The sequence below is a fragment of the Gobius niger genome, assembly GCF_951799975.1.
Source record: "Gobius niger genome assembly, chromosome: 1".
Taxonomy (NCBI): domain Eukaryota; kingdom Metazoa; phylum Chordata; class Actinopteri; order Gobiiformes; family Gobiidae; genus Gobius; species Gobius niger.
This window is the reverse complement of record NC_136852.1, coordinates 32,014,956-32,033,154: the sequence shown is the minus strand read 5'-3', so window position 1 is coordinate 32,033,154 and position 18,199 is coordinate 32,014,956. Positions and strand designations below refer to the sequence as shown.

Sequence of the window (18,199 nt, the reverse complement as noted above, 5' to 3'; positions counted from 1 at the left end):
CGGGCCACCCCTTAGACATGCCCCTGCAACTTTGCCCCGACTCTACAATTGTGGTGTGTGAGCATGCGATTGGTGGTGGTTGGCACAGATTGGCATAAAGATCTGTGGCTCCAAAAAGTACCTCACCACCACAAAGTGTTCAGAAGGAATCAATATTGCAATGTAAAGTGACTTTTCTGTTTCCTTCCTTTGTATCAAATAAGTACTTACAAACACAACGTCGGATTTTTACTTTAATACATCCATATATAAATACATCCATTTCTTTTTTTAGATCATTCTGATTTTGGCGTGTGTTAACGCACAAAGCTGGTGGAGGTAAAGACAAGACTATAAAGCATCATGAAGGACTCGCATAAAAGTAATACGTTTGATGAGCACAGTTGACATTTTGAATTGTATCTGGACCAGGCGCATCCAAAGCCTGAGGACCAGACTCCAACAATCATTCAGTTAAAAGGCAGAATCATGGGTTAAGAAGATTAAGTGTTATTTATAGGCCCACAGTGAAATTTGTCATTTGCATTTGACCCATCCTTTAGTGCCTCAACAGCAACCGCAACACATCTAATTCAAACCTGTAAAACTGAGGACAACTTTAAGTAATCATTTATCCTTAAACTCACATTTTAGTATCGTCATGTGTACAAAACCAAAGTGAAAATAGACATACTATTTAATCAAATGCATTTAAAGTATGTTGCATTAAGGCCCGGAGTGAAAACTTTTTGGTAAAATGCAAAAATGTAAAACTAAAAAATATTTTCTTCTCAAACAACCATGCCTAATTGATGTGTTCTCCCACTAGATTTGAGTCTCATACTTCCAAATCTACACTGGGTTTTCAAACAGTCCACATGCTGGCCAAGAAGTGGTGTGTATTAAAAAGGCATTGAACATAGTTTCCAACTAAACAAGGCGATGAAAGTCTTTGACACAGGTTTTCAGGCCAAGTTCTTAAAGAGTTTAGAAAATACACTGCCCGTCCAAAAAAAATATACCTTGATGGTGTTCGAGTTTGGAGGATGGGAGACTTGATATGCAGGAAAGATTACAATTTTGCATAATATAACACATGTATTTACCATGTTTTTTTTTTTACTGATTTGTTGGTTTTGGTATTAAGCTCCTTCTTGCAGTCATGCACGTCAAGAATCAGGAGCCGTGGCTAACAGTTGACACTGATACTGAGACACAGGGCGGGTCAGGATTTGCCCGGAGCTCCCTCTGCAGGCAGCAGTGTCGGGAATGACAGTGAAAACAACCTTTCAGTTCATAGTGCCCCGATGTACACACTGTTCAAGAAGGGTCTAGAGGATTATGGATTTGAAACGTGGTGGATAGTGTGGGTTCTATGACATAATATAAACCTGTAAAAACACTTCATTCGTAAAATAAGAAGCAACCAAAGTGAACAGGATTACGCAAAACACTGAATGAAGCAAAATACATATATATTTTGGGCAAGGGAACGTTAATAATGCAAAAATGCATTTTTATAGAGTACTTTTCTGGACACTCAAAGACGCTTAACATTGTATTATTCATTCACTCCATACTTGGTGGTAAGCAACTATTGTAGCCACAGCTGCCCTGGGGTAGACTGACGACGCGAGGCGACCAGTCTGCGCTGTCTACCCCTCCCGCCACCACCCCTGACCACTCACTCACACACTACATTCACCCAGGCTTCCTGGAGTTTCCAAACAGTCTGACATCCAAGTACCAGCCAGGCCCTTCCTGCTTAGCTTCGAGATCTGACGGGATCGGGCAGAGCAAGATCAAAAAGTCTGTTTTTCATGTCAAATCTATGTGATATCTTTTTCGACCAGGCAGTGCATTTTCACTCAGTACGTTGAAAGAAAGTGTATAAATCAGGCGACTGCCCCTGGATTGACTCAGGAGTTGAAGCTACAGTGGCACTGAATGCAGCGGGAGAGTTTAAGGCAATACTGGTTAGAAGCACCACACTCCACCGTCACAGTGAGTCCGGGCCCAGCGTTCCAGTAACTGTTCAGAGAGCACAGACAGATGCTCATTTGTCCTGCATCTTCTCCAGGATGGGCACAATCATGTCGAACTTGGGCCGCTTGGCTGGGTCCTCGTTCATGCAGATCTTCATGAGTTTGCAGATGTGTGGGGAGATGCCCGGCGGGATGGTGGGCCTCAAGCCTTCCAGAGCAATCTGAGTGAGAGAATATGACCGTATAAATGTGACAATATTGATATATCGATATTTCATTAAACCATTTCAACACGATGTCACATTCTAACTTAACACATCGTAAGTAACCTGTTTTTCAGCAATTTGTGTCAAAAGACTTAAAGAATGACTACATCATGACAAAAGCAAGACTAAAATTGAACAAACTTAGTAAATGTTTAACTGAAACTGAACTTTCACACATTTATAAGTTCAATGTGATCTCAGTCAGATGAATACTTTAGTGATGTTGCAGGAATTTATACATTGAGTCCAAACCTTCATTCCTATCTCCATGTTGGACAGGTCAGCGAAGGGCACCTCGCGGGTCACCAACTCCCACAGCAGGATGGCAAAGCTCCACATGTCGGAAGAGCGTCGGTTGATCTCCTCCGGTTTCTTCTGGAGGGCTAAAAGGACGAGCAAAATGGACCTTTTTTATTGCCTAATCAATTTTTTTTGTGTGGTATTCACCCACCACTGCCCATCACTGTTTCAAATGACTGTCTTACTCCTACTGCTATGTTCAGGTGTGTGACTCTTCACACCCACAGACTTCTTTTCTTGTTTAAATGATTCAAACAAATGCCTGAAGACCATGCAGGCAGACTGTATCAGTCAGTGCGTGGTTCCAGGTGCCTGTGAAAAGGAGCTTACCCTCAGGGGCCACCCAGGCAGGAGAGTACATCCGGCCTGGGCACTGGAAGGAGAACTTGACATCTGACATACTGATCCTGGCTGTCATGTCTTCATCGATCTGTCAAAGCACAGTAGAGTGAAAACATAAGAGATCAAGAGATAGAAGCAAGAAAACTGAGATGACATAAAGCTTACTTCAATAAATCCAAATTTTAATCATATACTAAGTTTTTTTCTGATCTATCCTATGATATACCGCCCTTAAAATATGTATCAGAGCTGTGCATTAGATGAATTTTGGAAGTAAATCTAGTTTTCCTTGCATAAAATTCTTAAATCTTCTCCAGTTACAGTGAGCCAGTTCCACAAGCAGTTAACTTTTGAAACTCTGTAAAACGGTTCAGCTCTTCTATGACCGTATTAGAAGTTATTTATGTTTACAATACTTTATTTTTGTTAGTGAGGCAAAAACCCATGCTTTGAATTGCCAGAGCCTGTGGCCAAAACGACTTATCATTAAATAATAAATAAATATATGATAAATGATCCAAATGAGCACTTCCCAAATCTGTCCTCAGTCTAAATCAGTGCTGGTCCCTACTTCCATTTGAACGTTCTGAGCTTTCAAATGAGATACGGCACGTCCAAAAAAACGGTTAACCTTTAAAAGCTTGTGCATGGCGGTGGAGAAAGTTGGTATGTCGCCCCAAATACCAACTTTTTGAGTGACAGTGCAGGTGGTGAATATGTTGGGGCTCATTCAATACATTAGGACATTGCTGAAGAATTTGGAGGGTGGAAAATACATAATTTTAACATTATTAAACAACTCCGTCTACTGGCTTTAAACTTTTCAGAATACCAAATTGATTTCCAATATTTTATCCTCACCATAACACTCTTGCTGTTGAGATAGTGGCGGGGGATCATGGGTTCCAGTGTGTGCAAGAAGGCCATTCCACACGCGATGTCCAGAGCAAACTTGACCGCCTGCGTTTGGTCCACCACGAAGTCTAAAAAAGAGGAGCAGAGGCTTTAGGGGCAGCTGAGGGTGAGGCGCTTTATCAGTGACAGGAGTCATCTCTGTGCCAGCATCACGAGTGCAGACGTCCCGCGCGGAGATACTCACTGGTGCCCTCGTGCAGCACGTTGTACAGGGAGCCGTAGGGCATCCAGTGTGTGATGATGATGGGGTGAGGGGCGGGGGGAGACTGACAGGCCCCCAGCATGGGCAGCACGTTGGGATGGGAGAATATCCTGGAAGGGGAGGGAAAGGGCAGACGGAAGGCACACACAGAGGAGATGACGTTTGTGGAGAGATGTGACACAAAAACAGAGTGGGTTTTGGTTCGACAAGGACGCAACCATACAACAATACATCATTTATATTGGAATACATTCTCTTCAGCTTTTAACTTTTGATGAAATTTTAGCATCGATTGATTGTCTTCTGTTGGTTTCGCGCTGTATATGGTTCAATATATTGTACTGAGTTTATGATTTTATTCATTTTACGATGTGGGTGCTGCACTTTGGTCAAGCCTGTTGTTTTTAAAGGGCATTATAAATAAAGCTGGATTGGATGAATATCAGTTACCTGAGTTTAGGATATTCCTCGTTAAAGTCTCTGCTCTTTCTTGTTGTCCAGTCCCGGACCTTAAAAACTTTAACTACAATTTCATTCCCCTGCCAGCGGCCTTGCCACAGCTACGCATTCAGAGAAGGAAAAAAAAGAAAGAAAGAAAGGTTAGGCCTGTTTGGAGTTCAGTATGGGTCAATACTGTGTGATACCAAAGTTTTGCATTAATAACAAGAAAAGACTGCCCTAAAGCTATGCATTTTTTCAAACACAAGGATGAAATTCATTTCAACATAAAAAACATACCAAATATGTTTTTACAGCTTACAGCACCATCATTCGCAACTGGATTAGAATCATAAGTTGATTGTAGTTATTTAGGTAATATAATGTCCTCTGAAAAACATCAAACTAAGACATGTGAAATTAATGGCTTTTAACCAAAACTGAGCAAGACATTGTTGTTGGGACCTGTTTGTGTTGTTTGTTTTTGCATGTTTATTTTCGAATACTTTACATTTATATTAAATTTTATATACAGTGGGGAAAAAAAGTATTTGGCCAAAATCCAATACAATGTCTATGTGAAACTGACCAAATACTTTTTTTCCCCACTGTACATGTATTTTTGTGTACAGCACTTTGGGCAGCAATGCTGATTTAAATGTGCTCTAGAAAAAACTTGACAGAATGAATATTTCAAAACATATTGCAAATCTTATCACAATTAGTTCTCCCAACAAACCCCAGACTCTTCCATTTTGTGCATCAATTTATTTATATCATTTAAACCAGTGGTTCTCAAAGTGGGGTCAGGGACCACAGAGGTTTAACAGAGAGCCCCCAAAGCTTGAAAAGAAATGTACGTCTATTTGCTAAAGTGTACAACTTAAAATCAGCATTCATCCTGAAGTCAGTGGTTTGTGATTTCATATGTAAGTTTAAGCTGTCATTTTTAATTTTTTTAACTCATTCTTTTGAACAGACTGCATTTTTATTATTGGGGGGTCCCATGGGATACTCTCTCCCGACACCAGCAGCAGCAGCAGCAGTGACTTCCTGCTTCATCAACTTCTCCACACATCCGTCTAACAGCTGAAACTAATTTTAATGATGTAAAACGGCTCAAAACTGTAGTGAGTGTACTGGTTACTTTAAAAAGATAACTTTAAAAGCTAGAATGAAACCTGTTCTTAAATACCTCTCCAGATTGGTTTTCGTTGAGTTTAGCCACTAGTGAGAGCTGCTTGTAGTCCACGCCGGCTTGTTTATTTAGCGTGCCATTGCCTGGGAGAACACAATAACATTAGTGGGAGCACTAACAGGAGCAGAATGGAGCGATTGTCCTTCTGACTTTCAGAGTAAAGTGAATGAGAGGGGAGAGGTGACTCACGGGGTCGAGTCCTGGTCGTGCCCTTCCAGAACGTGTCTTTGAAGGGAATTTTCGCCATGTTTTGACCAAGTTTCTCTGCTTTTTCTGGTGGAATGGGAAAAGTGAGACAGAATGAGAATGAGGAAGTGCGAGTCCAGCTGGAACAACGTGAGTGGTACCTCCGAGGAGCTCGCGCAGGTGCGGCTTGGCCTTGTCCATTGGAGTTTCCCCATATTTGTTACAGATGCTCACCTGGGCCCCGTTCGTCACAAGGTCCTGGGGAGGACAAACAATATCACAGCTACAGCTACACAATGCATCCAGGTCTAAATGATATAATTATTTGATGCCATCATTGTGTAATAGAAGGCTGTCCTCTGCAGAGAACAAGATATTCAGCCCTGCGTGTTCCACCAGGAGGCGCTCTCACCTCAGCCACCTGGTCCTGTCCCCAGAAGCAGGCGTAGTGCAGCGGCGTGTTGCCGTGCTCGTTGGCAGCGTTGGTGTCTGCTTTGCACTGGATGAGCTGCGGCAGGGGGAGGAGAGACAATGGAGTGATATTAGAATATGCAGACTGGTCATATCATGTTTGGGCCCTGTGTATCAGCCTGTGGACACATACCAGAGTCATTCAGACATGCCTAATATTAAAGAGCAGCTGAGCAGGCACCGGCAGCTCCATGGCACCGGGGTACGCTCAAAAATACTGACAGGGCTCAGGAGGAACCTCTATTCCAAATGCAGACGCCTCGTACCTGACTTTTTCAGAGCACAGGAATGAAAAGTGTTTTGTGAGCAGACATCTGTGCATTTACTGCACTCTAGACTTGTCTACTGCTCACATTCATGTGACCTATTTTTTTCATTTGGTTGCACAGACATAAGAGTGATCGCTGTTGTGGTTTACTTCTGCGATTTTGGCCGGATGTTTTGGTGAATGGTTGGCAACAGCTGATGATTCGGCCTGACTAGCATCACATGCACAGGGGGCTTCAACTTCAAGTAAAAACGAACCACTGATATATCCGATGGCTGCTCTCTTGTGTTCAGGGACGTGCACAGATAGAGCCCTGGTGGTGCAAAAGCACCTGCCCCTTTGCCCTTCTTACAAGCACAGGTTTGTCAAAAATAATAATAATTTATTTTATTTTATTCAATATTTGCCTTACTAAGCCAATATGTGCTGAAAATACAGTTTCAATGCTCAATCTCAAAACGTCCTTCCTTCCTCTTCTGCTGGAGCAGGAGGGTTTAAATGAATGATATTACTCAGAATAAGTCAGGGCTGGGCGTAGACCAGGGCCCGAGCAGTGTGAGCTGAGGGCGCCTCAGTGGGAGGAGCACAGAAACTTGAACAGCCATGTGGATGATTATTATACAAGCTATTTTTGAAATGGACAAAACAATGACAGTGGCCAAACCAGATGTATGTGTAGTAGGTATAGTACATTATTTATACTGTATGTTCAATTTAGGATGAGGTAAGACTACCTAATGTATTATTAGGTCCATATCATGGAACATTGTATTGTGCATGTTATATAAAATATCAATGTCAATATCAATATCAGTGGCAGAAAATGTCAATGTCAACTTTATTTGTATAGCACATAAACAACAACACTGGGTGCCCAAAGTGCTGCACATAATGTACATTATACACGATAATGGCATGTATTATTGTGTATAATACAGGTCATTAAAAATAAATAAATCATTTTTCTTCCACCCCGACATGTCCACCGTTCATGTTAAACTGATGCGTTGTGTCGGTTCCTGTCAAAATCGTTTGTCGGAATCTGCGGGACTAGACTTTGGTGCGAGCAGTGCGTGCCTTTATCCAGTGCTGACAGCCCAAGTAGCACCCGGCTCCCACTCCCACCTCTCTCTCTTCCTCGGTCTCCGATGGTGCTGCTGAGGCGGGAGTGGGACAAAACCCATTTCACAAACTACAGCACCTTTTCAGTCGCTCCTACAGATGCGACCCCCCTCAGACTCACGCACTCTACAAAAACTGTCGCTCCGATTTAATTAGAACGCATTTGAATCAATTTGAAGTAGCAGGCTAGTTGTTGTTAGCATTACAATTAAAGTTAAGCCTAGCTTGTTTTCCCTGACAGTTGTAAGATGTGCTTTAAACTCGTCCACAACTGTCTAAACTTTGTGGTTGTCTCTTCTTTCCTCATCCATTGTTTGTGTAAAAAAACAATGCTAAAGTTGTGTAACATATCCACACTGTAAGTGTCAGCCCTATGAAACATATCCCAAGGTAAGTAACCCTGACCTACTTCCATTATATACAGTAAAATGCTCTTGTGTGACAGGATGAGATCACAAATGTGTGGATAAAATGTGATAAAGTGTCATTTGTTACTAGGCATCCCATAATCAGTAGCTTTTCCAGGGCGAAACATGCCAGGAATACATCTTTTGTTAATAATGTTGTAAGTATTGAGTGCTGTGGTCAAAAATGCACTCAGGGCAATCAATGACAAAAACTATTCCACCAACCTCTTTACTACCGATTACACATTACAGTAGCGACGTTTTCAGGCTTGTAATCGTTTGATAAATTGACTCTACAGAAAAAGAGTAAATATAGCAGCACGACCTGGAGGTCTTTTCGCCCGATCAATAGCAGAAAATACAGTGCTACTTTGAGCTGATAAAGAGTGGCTTTACTGGTCTGTGGGCGTAAAAGCTCTGCTGTCGTACTCTGGGCTCTGCGCAGAAGAGATCTCTGCGTGGACTTATCTGATCAGCAAGAACAGGCAGGACTGCTGGACCCACAGGGACACACAGATGAGATCATTAGAAAGCTTCAACAAAACCACTTATTGTTCTAAACACTGGCACACGGGCCAAACTTCAGTTTTGGTATGGTCAGCACCACATAGGTTTTAGCATTCGAATAGCACGGTTTCTGATTTTGAATGTCGCACTTAACAAATAAAATGCATGATTGTTATTATATACAAACAGAAGTTTCTTAAAAAAGAAACTGCAAAAAAGACTATTTTACATGATGCTCACACACACCCCCTCCTGGAGCCGCCACCTTAACGTGGTGGAGGGGTTTGAGCACCCGCATGATCCTGGGAGCTCTGTTGTCGGGGGCTTCGTGTCCCTGGTAGGATCTCCCATGGCAAACAGGTCCTAGGTGACGGTTCAGACAAAGAGCGGTTCAGAAGCCCCTTATGAGAGACCAACAGGCCCGTTTTAATCATGAGGCTGTCCTCCCGTGGACCCACCACCTGCAGGAGGAGCCATAAGGGGCTGGTGCAATGTGATTTGGGCAGCTCCAACAGCTGCCCCCACGACCCGGCAATGGACAAGTGGAAGAAGATGGATGGATGGCTCACACACACACACACACACACACACACACACACACACACTTCTTCACTTTAGGCATTTAGGCAAGCTATTTTCATGTTTTAGATGCTGTATTTGGTGCAGTACGTCCTGCAGGTCATTCCTGTTCCATCAGCTGACAGCACAACGTGAGAAACATAATACATAATACGACAGGTTACTCTTCTTCTTTTGGAGTTTGACATTTGTTTACATTAACCATACATTAACGGTCAATGTCAATATGACAGTAAGTAAAGTTATTAGATCTCAACAAGCGGTTGTGGTACGATTTGAGCTTTAAAATCAATCACATTTAAATTGTGGGGATAAACTGGACCTGCTTGACACATTCAATGTTTAATTTAATTTCCAGCTAATCCTTTATGATTCAACCGAGGCAGCTCCAAATGAGCTCTGATGTGTTGGTAGAATGTAGAGGAGCCCACTCCTTAGAAAGACCATGAAGAGGAAAGATTGTGGCAATTAAAACATACAGAGACAACACCACTCATCGCCACATTCACACAGTCAACAAGTGTTCCTAACCATAACCAGCTATTATCAAGACAATCAATGTAGTGGAGGGCATTTTAGAGCCAATAAAAAAAAAAAAAACACTGCCTGCTAGTATGCTGTACCTTTCCCACTATGTCCCGGTGCCCGTGGCTGGCGGCGAGGTGCAGGGGTGTGTCGTCTCCTCGGTTCATGACGTTGATGCGTGCTCCTCTCATGATGAGCATGTCCACCACGCTGGAGCGGCCCTCGCGGCAGGCCCAGTGCAGCGGGCTGAAGCCGTGGTCGTCTCTGCGGAAACAACAGCAGTAGAACATCATTACACACAGGGAAGCAGAATACCTTTGACACCTGCGGTCGCAATGGACAAGAATGTCTGTGCACTGATGTCTCTTTGGCAAAACATTTCCCCCAAGTGGCCGAGCAAACACTTGGTAAATGAACCCCTAAGCTTGTCTTTTTATCATCTTTTCCTTAATTACTTTCATGGTTGTTAATTTAATTTCTGGGGACACCGCCTGCAGGATTGATTATCAACAATGTAAGTGGACAGACTAAGAATTAAACGACTTCTAATCTGGTCTGAAACGTAGTGAGAAAGAATATCAACCGCCAGTGTCTCTTCCTTCCTGTACAGTCACTGCAGTCTGACACAGCTGCTCTCCCACATAAAGCCATTGTGTCTCATATCTGTCCACAGGTCAGCAGAATGTCCACGCTGACTAAGACATAGTTAGACAAAGTAAAAGCCAAAGACTAAAATCCTTTCATTCCTTGCCCACTAATATTACTTGAGGCAGTCACACTGCCTTGAAGCTGAGCTGACCAGGTTAGCACGAGGATCTGAGACCGTGTGGGAACCCCAGGTGCTGTGAGCTTGGGAACACAGCTACATGTTGAAACATCCTCCCCTCCGTACAACCATTCGCCTGATCAGCCTCTCCCTCTCCTCATCTCCAGTGTCCAGGTCCTTGGGAGACTCATTTCCTCATTACAATTGACCAATCCAAGTACCACGAGGCTAAGATCAAGATAAAAAATAAACCCAAACTGAGCACAACTGTACAATCCTTTCCATTTCACATCACTGACGTCCATCCAGGGTTCAAGCTCCAAAATTGACCATAAATGATGCGTTTATTATCGTTTATTAAGAGCTGGAGTGCTGTAAAAAGCATGTTGGAGTTTGGGCCAGCCAATGCCCGTTGACACATGTGTAACACAGGAGTTGTTTGGGTTATTTGGTTGTCCCCGGCTGCTTTTTCATGTGCTATCAGTACGAAAAATCCCTCTTTCTGCACATATCAACCCCCTTGTGCTTCTCTAACCTTCTGCAGATAATTCTTCTGATTGTCATACATTTTTCATTTGGCCTTCCCATTGCACAATCCTCTGGTTCATACAGCGACACTCGGACATTACGAGCGGTCCGACAGAGGGTGCATTATGAATCTGATGGAATCTGACCTTGGCGCCCCGCACCATCAATTGGCCTGTCTGTAACCACACATCCTGCCCTCCCCACAGCCCCGTAGTCCCCCTGTGTGCTCCCACACAGGCCTTCAGTCAAACGGCACACCACAGCCACTTAGGTGCAATTTCCTCTCCCTTCAAAAGCCCAGGCATTTCCAATGATTAGGTTGAGTTTACGAGACCAGAGCTCCCAGCAGGCCTACTTAGAGCGAATGCATTTAGTCTCACATCATTTACATGTAAGGAAAGCACAACTTTGCATTATATCGGATACACAGTGGAAAGTTGCCTATTTGCAATGTTGAAAGATATTTGCAGCACGATCAAGATTTGGAGAAGAAAACAGGTGCAATCAACACTTTTGGATTGGAATTCTAATCTGCGTCGTTATTGTTTTAATGTTGATATTGGCAAACTTAAAGAGGGGGTATTATGCTTTTTTCAGCCACATAGCACCAGTCTATAGCACACTACAATGATGACCAAACCTTCTGTTGGTCTGTAAATGCAGTAAATTAGAATAACTGCCTTGTATAAAATTGCTTTTTCAAAATGGCGGTAGCAAATGACTTGAAATAGGCCCCTGTCTCTTTAAGAACCTCTGACCCTTTCCGACACGCCCCCTCCACACGCTGTCTGTGGCATCACAACAACACTGCGCTTGTCTCAACTGTATTGAAACTACGATCAGTGCATTTTAATTTTTATTGTTGGAAAGGAGCTACTGTTTATCACTTTGTGAACAATGGCCACACAGGATATTATTTGGAACGAACCTTCCACACCGGACGCTTGGAAGGGGCTCTTGCCTGAAAAATAACTGCTGTTTGGAGGCTCTCTCTTTGCATCTGCCATGCCCTATGGATCTCTAACTATACCCCCATAATAATAATAATACTAAAAAGAAAATTAACGACAAATGTAGAGGTGGATATTAGCCAGGTAAAAACACTGCTTGATCAAGTGAGCAGACCCTCTCCTCATCTGGTCAGTGGGTTGCTCTGAGGTGATGGAGTAGTCCTTGCTCTGCGAGTTGCCTCCCCAGGGTCGGGCAGCAGCAGAGTTTAAGCCCCTGGTCTTACATCCACTTCAAAAGGGTATTGAACTTATAAGTAAAAATGATTAATAAATAAATAAAATAAAATTATAAGCATTGTATAATTGGAAAGAAATGTCTTCTATTTGATTGATTTTACTATTCTATATTTTAGTTGTATGACTATTACTATTAATATTATTATTAGTATCTTTTTGTTTTTCTTTTTTGTTTTTTGCTCCTTTCTATGTTGCCAAACTCTCCTTCTCTTGTGTTTCCCCTATAAACATATCCAAGTCGCACTTAGCATTTCATACAGGCACGCACACACATGCGCACACACACACACACACACACACACACGCACACACATGTAAATGTTTAAGGTAGCACTTGTGCCCTTTTTTTGTTGTTGTTGTATAGAATTTGTTTTATGATTATTATTATTATTACACGTCAGTGGACTTGTCTACTGTTTTTGTATTGTTCGTCTGCACTACCTTAAAGAACAACTAACCCCAAAATCAACTTTTTTGTCTAGCTAAGTTGTATAAATGGGTATCTTATAGTGTTGTCTACATGTATCTGTCACTATTTTAACAATTTAGTGCATATTTGTTGAAATCCTGTCTTTGTGTCCAAAACCGTCTGTGTGGCGCCATCTGCACCTTATCGAGTGCATTACATGCTTTACTGTTGGTTTCCTTCGTGATTAGCTCTGAGCGGGGCGCTTACGTCAGCAGGAGGGCGCCGACGTCAGCGGCCTCTCTTCTGTGGAGTATAAAATCAGCCCACTCCGCACACGCCCCCGTAGCGAGTTGGAGTTTGGAATAGCGAGTGTCTTTATATCGATTTTCAGGTTTGCGATTTATTAGCGTAGCTTTTAGTTAGATTTATTACATAGCTTTTAGTTAGATTTATTAGCATAGCTTTTAGTTAGATTTATTAGCTTGTCGTAGTTTAGATAGTTATTAGATTTAGTTGTAGTTTAGTCTTAGTGAGAGATTAGTAGCATTTAGCATAAGAATTAGCTAGGTTAGCTGTATTTAGTGTTCTGTATTGTGTAATATTAGGTGTAGTGTTGTAGTCTTGTTTGTTAGGATGGGGAGAAAGTGTAGTGTTGTAGGTTGTCATAGTTCTGTAGGTTTACATAACTTTCCTCAGGACTTAGAAATTAGGCGCCAGTGGCTGCGCGCAATTGGCCTGGGGGAAAACTGCGAACTCCCGCCTCGTGCTGGAGTTTGCAACCAACATTTTACTTGCTATTCCTTCGCCAACTCCTTGGAGTTTGAGCTGGGCTACAGTAAGGTTCTTCGTTTGAAGAATGAGGCAGTCCCCACCCTTGCTCTTCCACGACTGAGCCCACCGACACTGCTGCCCCGCCAGCAGGACGATTTCAGGCGCCAATCTGAGGTGAGTGAGAATAACAACAACCTAAAACTGCTACTAATGTCATGTAAGTAGAATTTCGATAGTGCACGTTGAAATAGATTGTAGTAGTGTCTCAAACAATGCGGGATCTGGCGTGTAAATAAACTATGCACTGGGTGAGGCTTGTGGCTGCGTGTGCTCCAAGCGGTGCGCCCCGCACTCATTCAAGGCAAGGCAAGGCACTTGACTTGGGCAGAGAAACAGCAGTCTGCATCCATCAGCTGCCTGGCAACTCTCTAACCCCGCTCAAACAGAGAGCTATGAACCGCATGAGACGGTGAGCTGACAGTTACACCGCTGTATATTATGACATGTGAACTTTTATAGCCTTTTGTAGCTAGCGGGAGTGGCTAATGCATCAGTCTGCACAACAAAGTTACGCTGAGACCGCGCGTAATTGTGCTTGAGACTGAGCACCAAACTAGTCTACATTTTCGCGATGACAGTAGCTTTCATATTTGACAACAGCTGCGCAAAACGTGAGTGCATCTACAAGCTAACCTATAAAGCTAACGGATAGCTATCATTTAATGTGTGGCTAAACTGACCGGGCAGGTGCCCGTGGCTCCGCGCGCGCTCGTGTGATATGTGATCGTGGTCAGTGAGGGGCGAGAGGGCTGACCACTCCAGGTGGACCGTATGGTTATTGGGTGCTCAGGTGCTGGGATCCATATGTTGGCTTACGTTCACTAATCTGCATTAGACAACAATTAAATGCACTAAGGAAATGTAACACATTACCCTTCTTCTGTAGTGTACATTTTAAAAATAATATGTATTTTTACGTTTTCAGCCAGTGACCAGAGAATTTGGCTGCCAGACTGATCCAGTCATTGTAAGGCATGCAAGTGTCCAGGCCAATGTGAAGCCGAGCAGGCGAAGCAAAGGTGATATCTATTTTTATTGTTTATACAGTCATTTTATTTCTAAAAACACTCTGTTTTGTGTAAATGATAATTACGGCCATTTTTAACATGTTTGTTTTTTTTGTTTGTGTTTTGTACAGCTACTCAAGCCCGGACCGCTTACACAAGCGTCGGTTGTGGTACTGAGGACCTGATGGAAATCCCTCTCCCTGACAGTCCCAGAGCAGCCTCTACACCTTTAAAAAGGAGAAGGTGTGAGGTGTCTGCGTCTGACCCCAGCTTCCACATCGATGACAGTGCCAGCACTGTGAACTGTTCAAGGTAAAAAGGAAATCTAGCTTTTTAATAGAAAAAATATATACAGCGTCCTGGTTTTTTGAGGGATGAAATATCCTTTATTTTATATAGCATTCCCACTGAAGTCCCTCCACACAAGGACAAAAAATATATTGTTCACGAGGACCAACTGCTGGAGCTGTTCAGGCGATGTCCTGTCTGCACTGGTCGCTGTGCTGTGGACACGATCAGTCGGCACACTGCTTCGGGTCACTCAACAGTGTCCTCGCTGTGAGTTCTCCAGTCAGTGGTCCAGTCAGCCCATGGTGAACAACATCCCAGCTGGAAACCTACAGCTCTGTGCTGCTGTGCTGTTCACCGGCTCATCATTTAGCCAGATTTCAAAGGTACAGCACAAATTATTTTGTTTGGATTTTGTTTCCATCTATTATCAGTTGATAACCTATTTTTTCCTTTTATAGTTCTTGAGGGCCTTCAATATTCAGGGACTGTCAGAGCAGTGCTTCTATAGGCACCAGGCAAAGCTCCTCATCCCTACGGTCAACTGGCAGTGGAAGCTGGAGCAGGAGGACCTCATCAGGGAGGCTCTTGAAAGCGGCTCTGTTACACTGGGTGGGGACATGCGGGCAGATTCACCTGGTAAATACATTTCATTAACATTTATCAGAAGTAAAAGTCAGCTAACGTACAACTTGCATTCGTGTAGGACATTCGGCCAAATATGGCAGTTACACGATGATGAATCTCAGTAATAACAAAGTCATTGACATCCAACTAGTCCAGGTAATGGAATTCAAGGAATGTTTCAATATGTAATTTGGGATCACTCTGCATTTCAGCACCTAATTTATTTTTTGTCTTATTAGAGCAATGAGGTTGGAAACAGCGTGCGCATGGAGAAGGAGGGCTTTGTGCGTAGTCTGACTATGCTGGAAGAGAGGGGTGTCAATGTGGAGGCCATTGTGACGGACCGACACACCGGCGTTCAGAAGTTTTTAAGGGAGGAAAAGAAGGAAATCAGGCACTACTTTGACCCATGGCACATGGGAAAGGGTATGCATTTGGGGAATGCTGTGTAATATTATGGTTATTCTGCATTTAGTAAATATGTATTTTAAACTCTAGGAATTGGGAAAAAAATTGATGAGCTCGCAAAGAGAAAGAGCACCCAGGACGCTGGCCAGTGGAGAAAAAGCGTGGTAAATCACCTCTATTGGGCAGCTTCGACTTCCTCCTCGGGACAGGAGGCTGTCGCTAAGTGGACGTCTGTGGCCAACCACATGCAGAATGTGCACACGCACGACAATGCCCTGTTCCCTCGGTGCCTACACGGGCCTCTGGTTGGGGAAGGGTCAAGAGTGTGGCTCAAACCAAGTAAGTTTTGCATTTGTTATCAGTAATACTGGCCCTCTACTCATTGTATTTTATGTACATTTCAAAAATGTAAGGTTGGCATTGTCATTCGAAACAAAAATTGCTTTACAATTATGTCATGGTAATTTACTCTGTAGGCACAGCAGCATGTGAGAGGCTCAGTGACATTGTGTTGGCTCCACGCTTTGTGAAGGATGTGGAGAAAATCAGCCCGGTGTACCACACGTCAACCCTTGAGGCCTTCCACAGCCTGATAATTAGGTTCTCCCCCAAAAGTGCAGGCTTCTCCTTCAGAGGAATGTTAGCAAGGTAATACATACATACATTTAAAAAAAAAAAAGTTGTGTGAATCTGTACCTAAAAATGTTGTAGGTTGCAAATTGCTGCCCTGCACTACAATGAAAATGCTACAAGGTCACATGCTACAACACTTGAAGGTGTACTGCGGTATGCGATAGTGTACCCAAAGTACAAACGTGGCGACTACACCGTGCGAGCCTTGAAGACCAGAGCTACCTCAGGTATGTCACATTAAAAACAACACAACCAATGCTTTTACAAAGACAAATGTTTTGTGCTTTGTTTACAGTCTACATTGACCAACTAATGGCCCTGCTGTTTGAAAGTGTGGTTGAGGATCCTCTCCCATACCAGGAGCACACAGACAAAGTACCTGTGCCTGAACCACTCTGTGCCCAGTATGAGAGGCCAGACAAGCAGGAGGCTGTGAGCAGGCACAGGTCCAGATTTTTCAAGAGGACATAAGGTGAGCATGTTAAGTTTTGGCTTGATTATTTTGTGTGGCAAATATAATACGTAGATTACATAGCTAGTTTATAATGCTAGACTATAGTGCTAGTTTAGCAAATGTAGAATAAGTAAGGATTAAACAACAAGAAGCTGTGTATTACACAGGTTTACTGCACAACGCAGAGTCAGTTTTTTCAGATGATTTATCTAAAGCGACTTCCACAACAATAGTAGCTTAATTTTTAATCATTACTGTGGAAATTGCTGCAGTGGAGTGATATAGAAGATGATTTTCAGACGAACTGTGCGATTACAGGGAAATAATGCACCAGTTACCATTAGAATTCTCAGATGATTATGGATTGACTGTGGAATATGCATTATTATATTTTCAGACTGGCCTGGCAGTATGGAACAAAATCTTTTCAGAATGCAGACTGTGTTGCCTGAGAGAAGTGGCTAACCATGAACCAAAGTCCAGTGGATGAAAAAAGCCCGTGTATGAGTGGTTTTCTGGATTTTCCAGCTTGAGGTGTGTGCAAGACAGGACTGGCCACTCATTTGAACTGTCATAAGTACCTGTAGGTGAGCACATCACAATATTGCTCAACTCGCATTAAAATTCTAACAAATGTAGCATAGGAGTATTGTATTTTACACCAGTAAGTGGGAGAATCGTTTTTAGTGTTGACCAATAAATGCATTTGTTGACACCTATCATTTTGTTTATATTACTATTTCCCCAAGTGGTTTATATTTCTTCTCATTGAAAACAGTTTTTTGCCTTATTGAGGACTATATTTTAAATGTAAATTAGAATGATGCTAACACATCTTGCACGCAAAAATGTATGCTGAGTTGTAACAGACTTTTCTTGTCCATGCAGAGTCAGAGGTGGAGAAAGAGGTGGAGAAAATGCATGCAAACCATTCTTCATGTCCACTGTATGTATCGGATCACACGGTGATGCATTTGATCAGTATATTGATGACAGACTTCCCTTTTAAAGTAATTCATGTCTTTGTGTGTTTTTTTAATTTTTTTATAGCATTTCAATTCACATTTTCAGACGACCTCTCTATCGGGCAAAGAAAGAATGTTTCTGGAAATGGAGGCACATTGGACAAGGACAGTAGCCAACCACATATAGAACGATGGGAGTAAACATTGCAATATGAAGAATTCTATAAGCTGACATGCCACTGGACAACATAGTAGATGAAATCAATGTTCCATGCAAGATTTAATTGTAGACACTGATCAGCAATCCAAGAACAAAATGAAGCCTTTAGCTGTTTCTGTCAGATAT

General features: G+C 42.7%; 2 protein-coding genes across 2 annotated transcripts in view; one reads left to right on the top strand and one right to left on the bottom strand.

Annotated features, from left to right (window-relative positions):
• Nucleotides 1-1,781: 1,781 nt before the first annotated feature.
• The window catches only part of LOC306965438 (scaffold protein ILK), a 32,690-nt gene continuing 16,272 nt past the window's right edge, over nucleotides 1,782-18,199 (bottom strand). The window contains exons 2-12 of the mRNA XM_079559850.1: nucleotides 9,789-9,954; nucleotides 6,224-6,319; nucleotides 5,973-6,069; nucleotides 5,815-5,898; nucleotides 5,623-5,708; nucleotides 4,440-4,549; nucleotides 3,972-4,099; nucleotides 3,734-3,855; nucleotides 2,861-2,960; nucleotides 2,483-2,613; nucleotides 1,782-2,185 (exon numbers count right to left, since the gene is read on the bottom strand). Of these exons, the coding sequence (XP_079415976.1) occupies nucleotides 2,036-2,185; nucleotides 2,483-2,613; nucleotides 2,861-2,960; nucleotides 3,734-3,855; nucleotides 3,972-4,099; nucleotides 4,440-4,549; nucleotides 5,623-5,708; nucleotides 5,815-5,898; nucleotides 5,973-6,069; nucleotides 6,224-6,319; nucleotides 9,789-9,954 (1,270 nt within the window). The 3' untranslated portion in view covers nucleotides 1,782-2,035. The remainder of the gene's footprint in view (nucleotides 2,186-2,482; nucleotides 2,614-2,860; nucleotides 2,961-3,733; nucleotides 3,856-3,971; nucleotides 4,100-4,439; nucleotides 4,550-5,622; nucleotides 5,709-5,814; nucleotides 5,899-5,972; nucleotides 6,070-6,223; nucleotides 6,320-9,788; nucleotides 9,955-18,199) is intronic.
• LOC306972935 (uncharacterized protein) lies at nucleotides 10,026-16,906 on the top strand (the record flags this gene model as incomplete). The annotated part of the gene is made up of 8 exons (XM_079569658.1): nucleotides 10,026-10,037; nucleotides 15,252-15,405; nucleotides 15,473-15,549; nucleotides 15,633-15,819; nucleotides 15,892-16,140; nucleotides 16,278-16,449; nucleotides 16,513-16,661; nucleotides 16,730-16,906. 8 exons carry the CDS (start codon nucleotides 10,026-10,028, stop codon nucleotides 16,903-16,905), a joined length of 1,176 nt encoding a protein of 391 aa, XP_079425784.1. The 3' UTR covers nucleotide 16,906.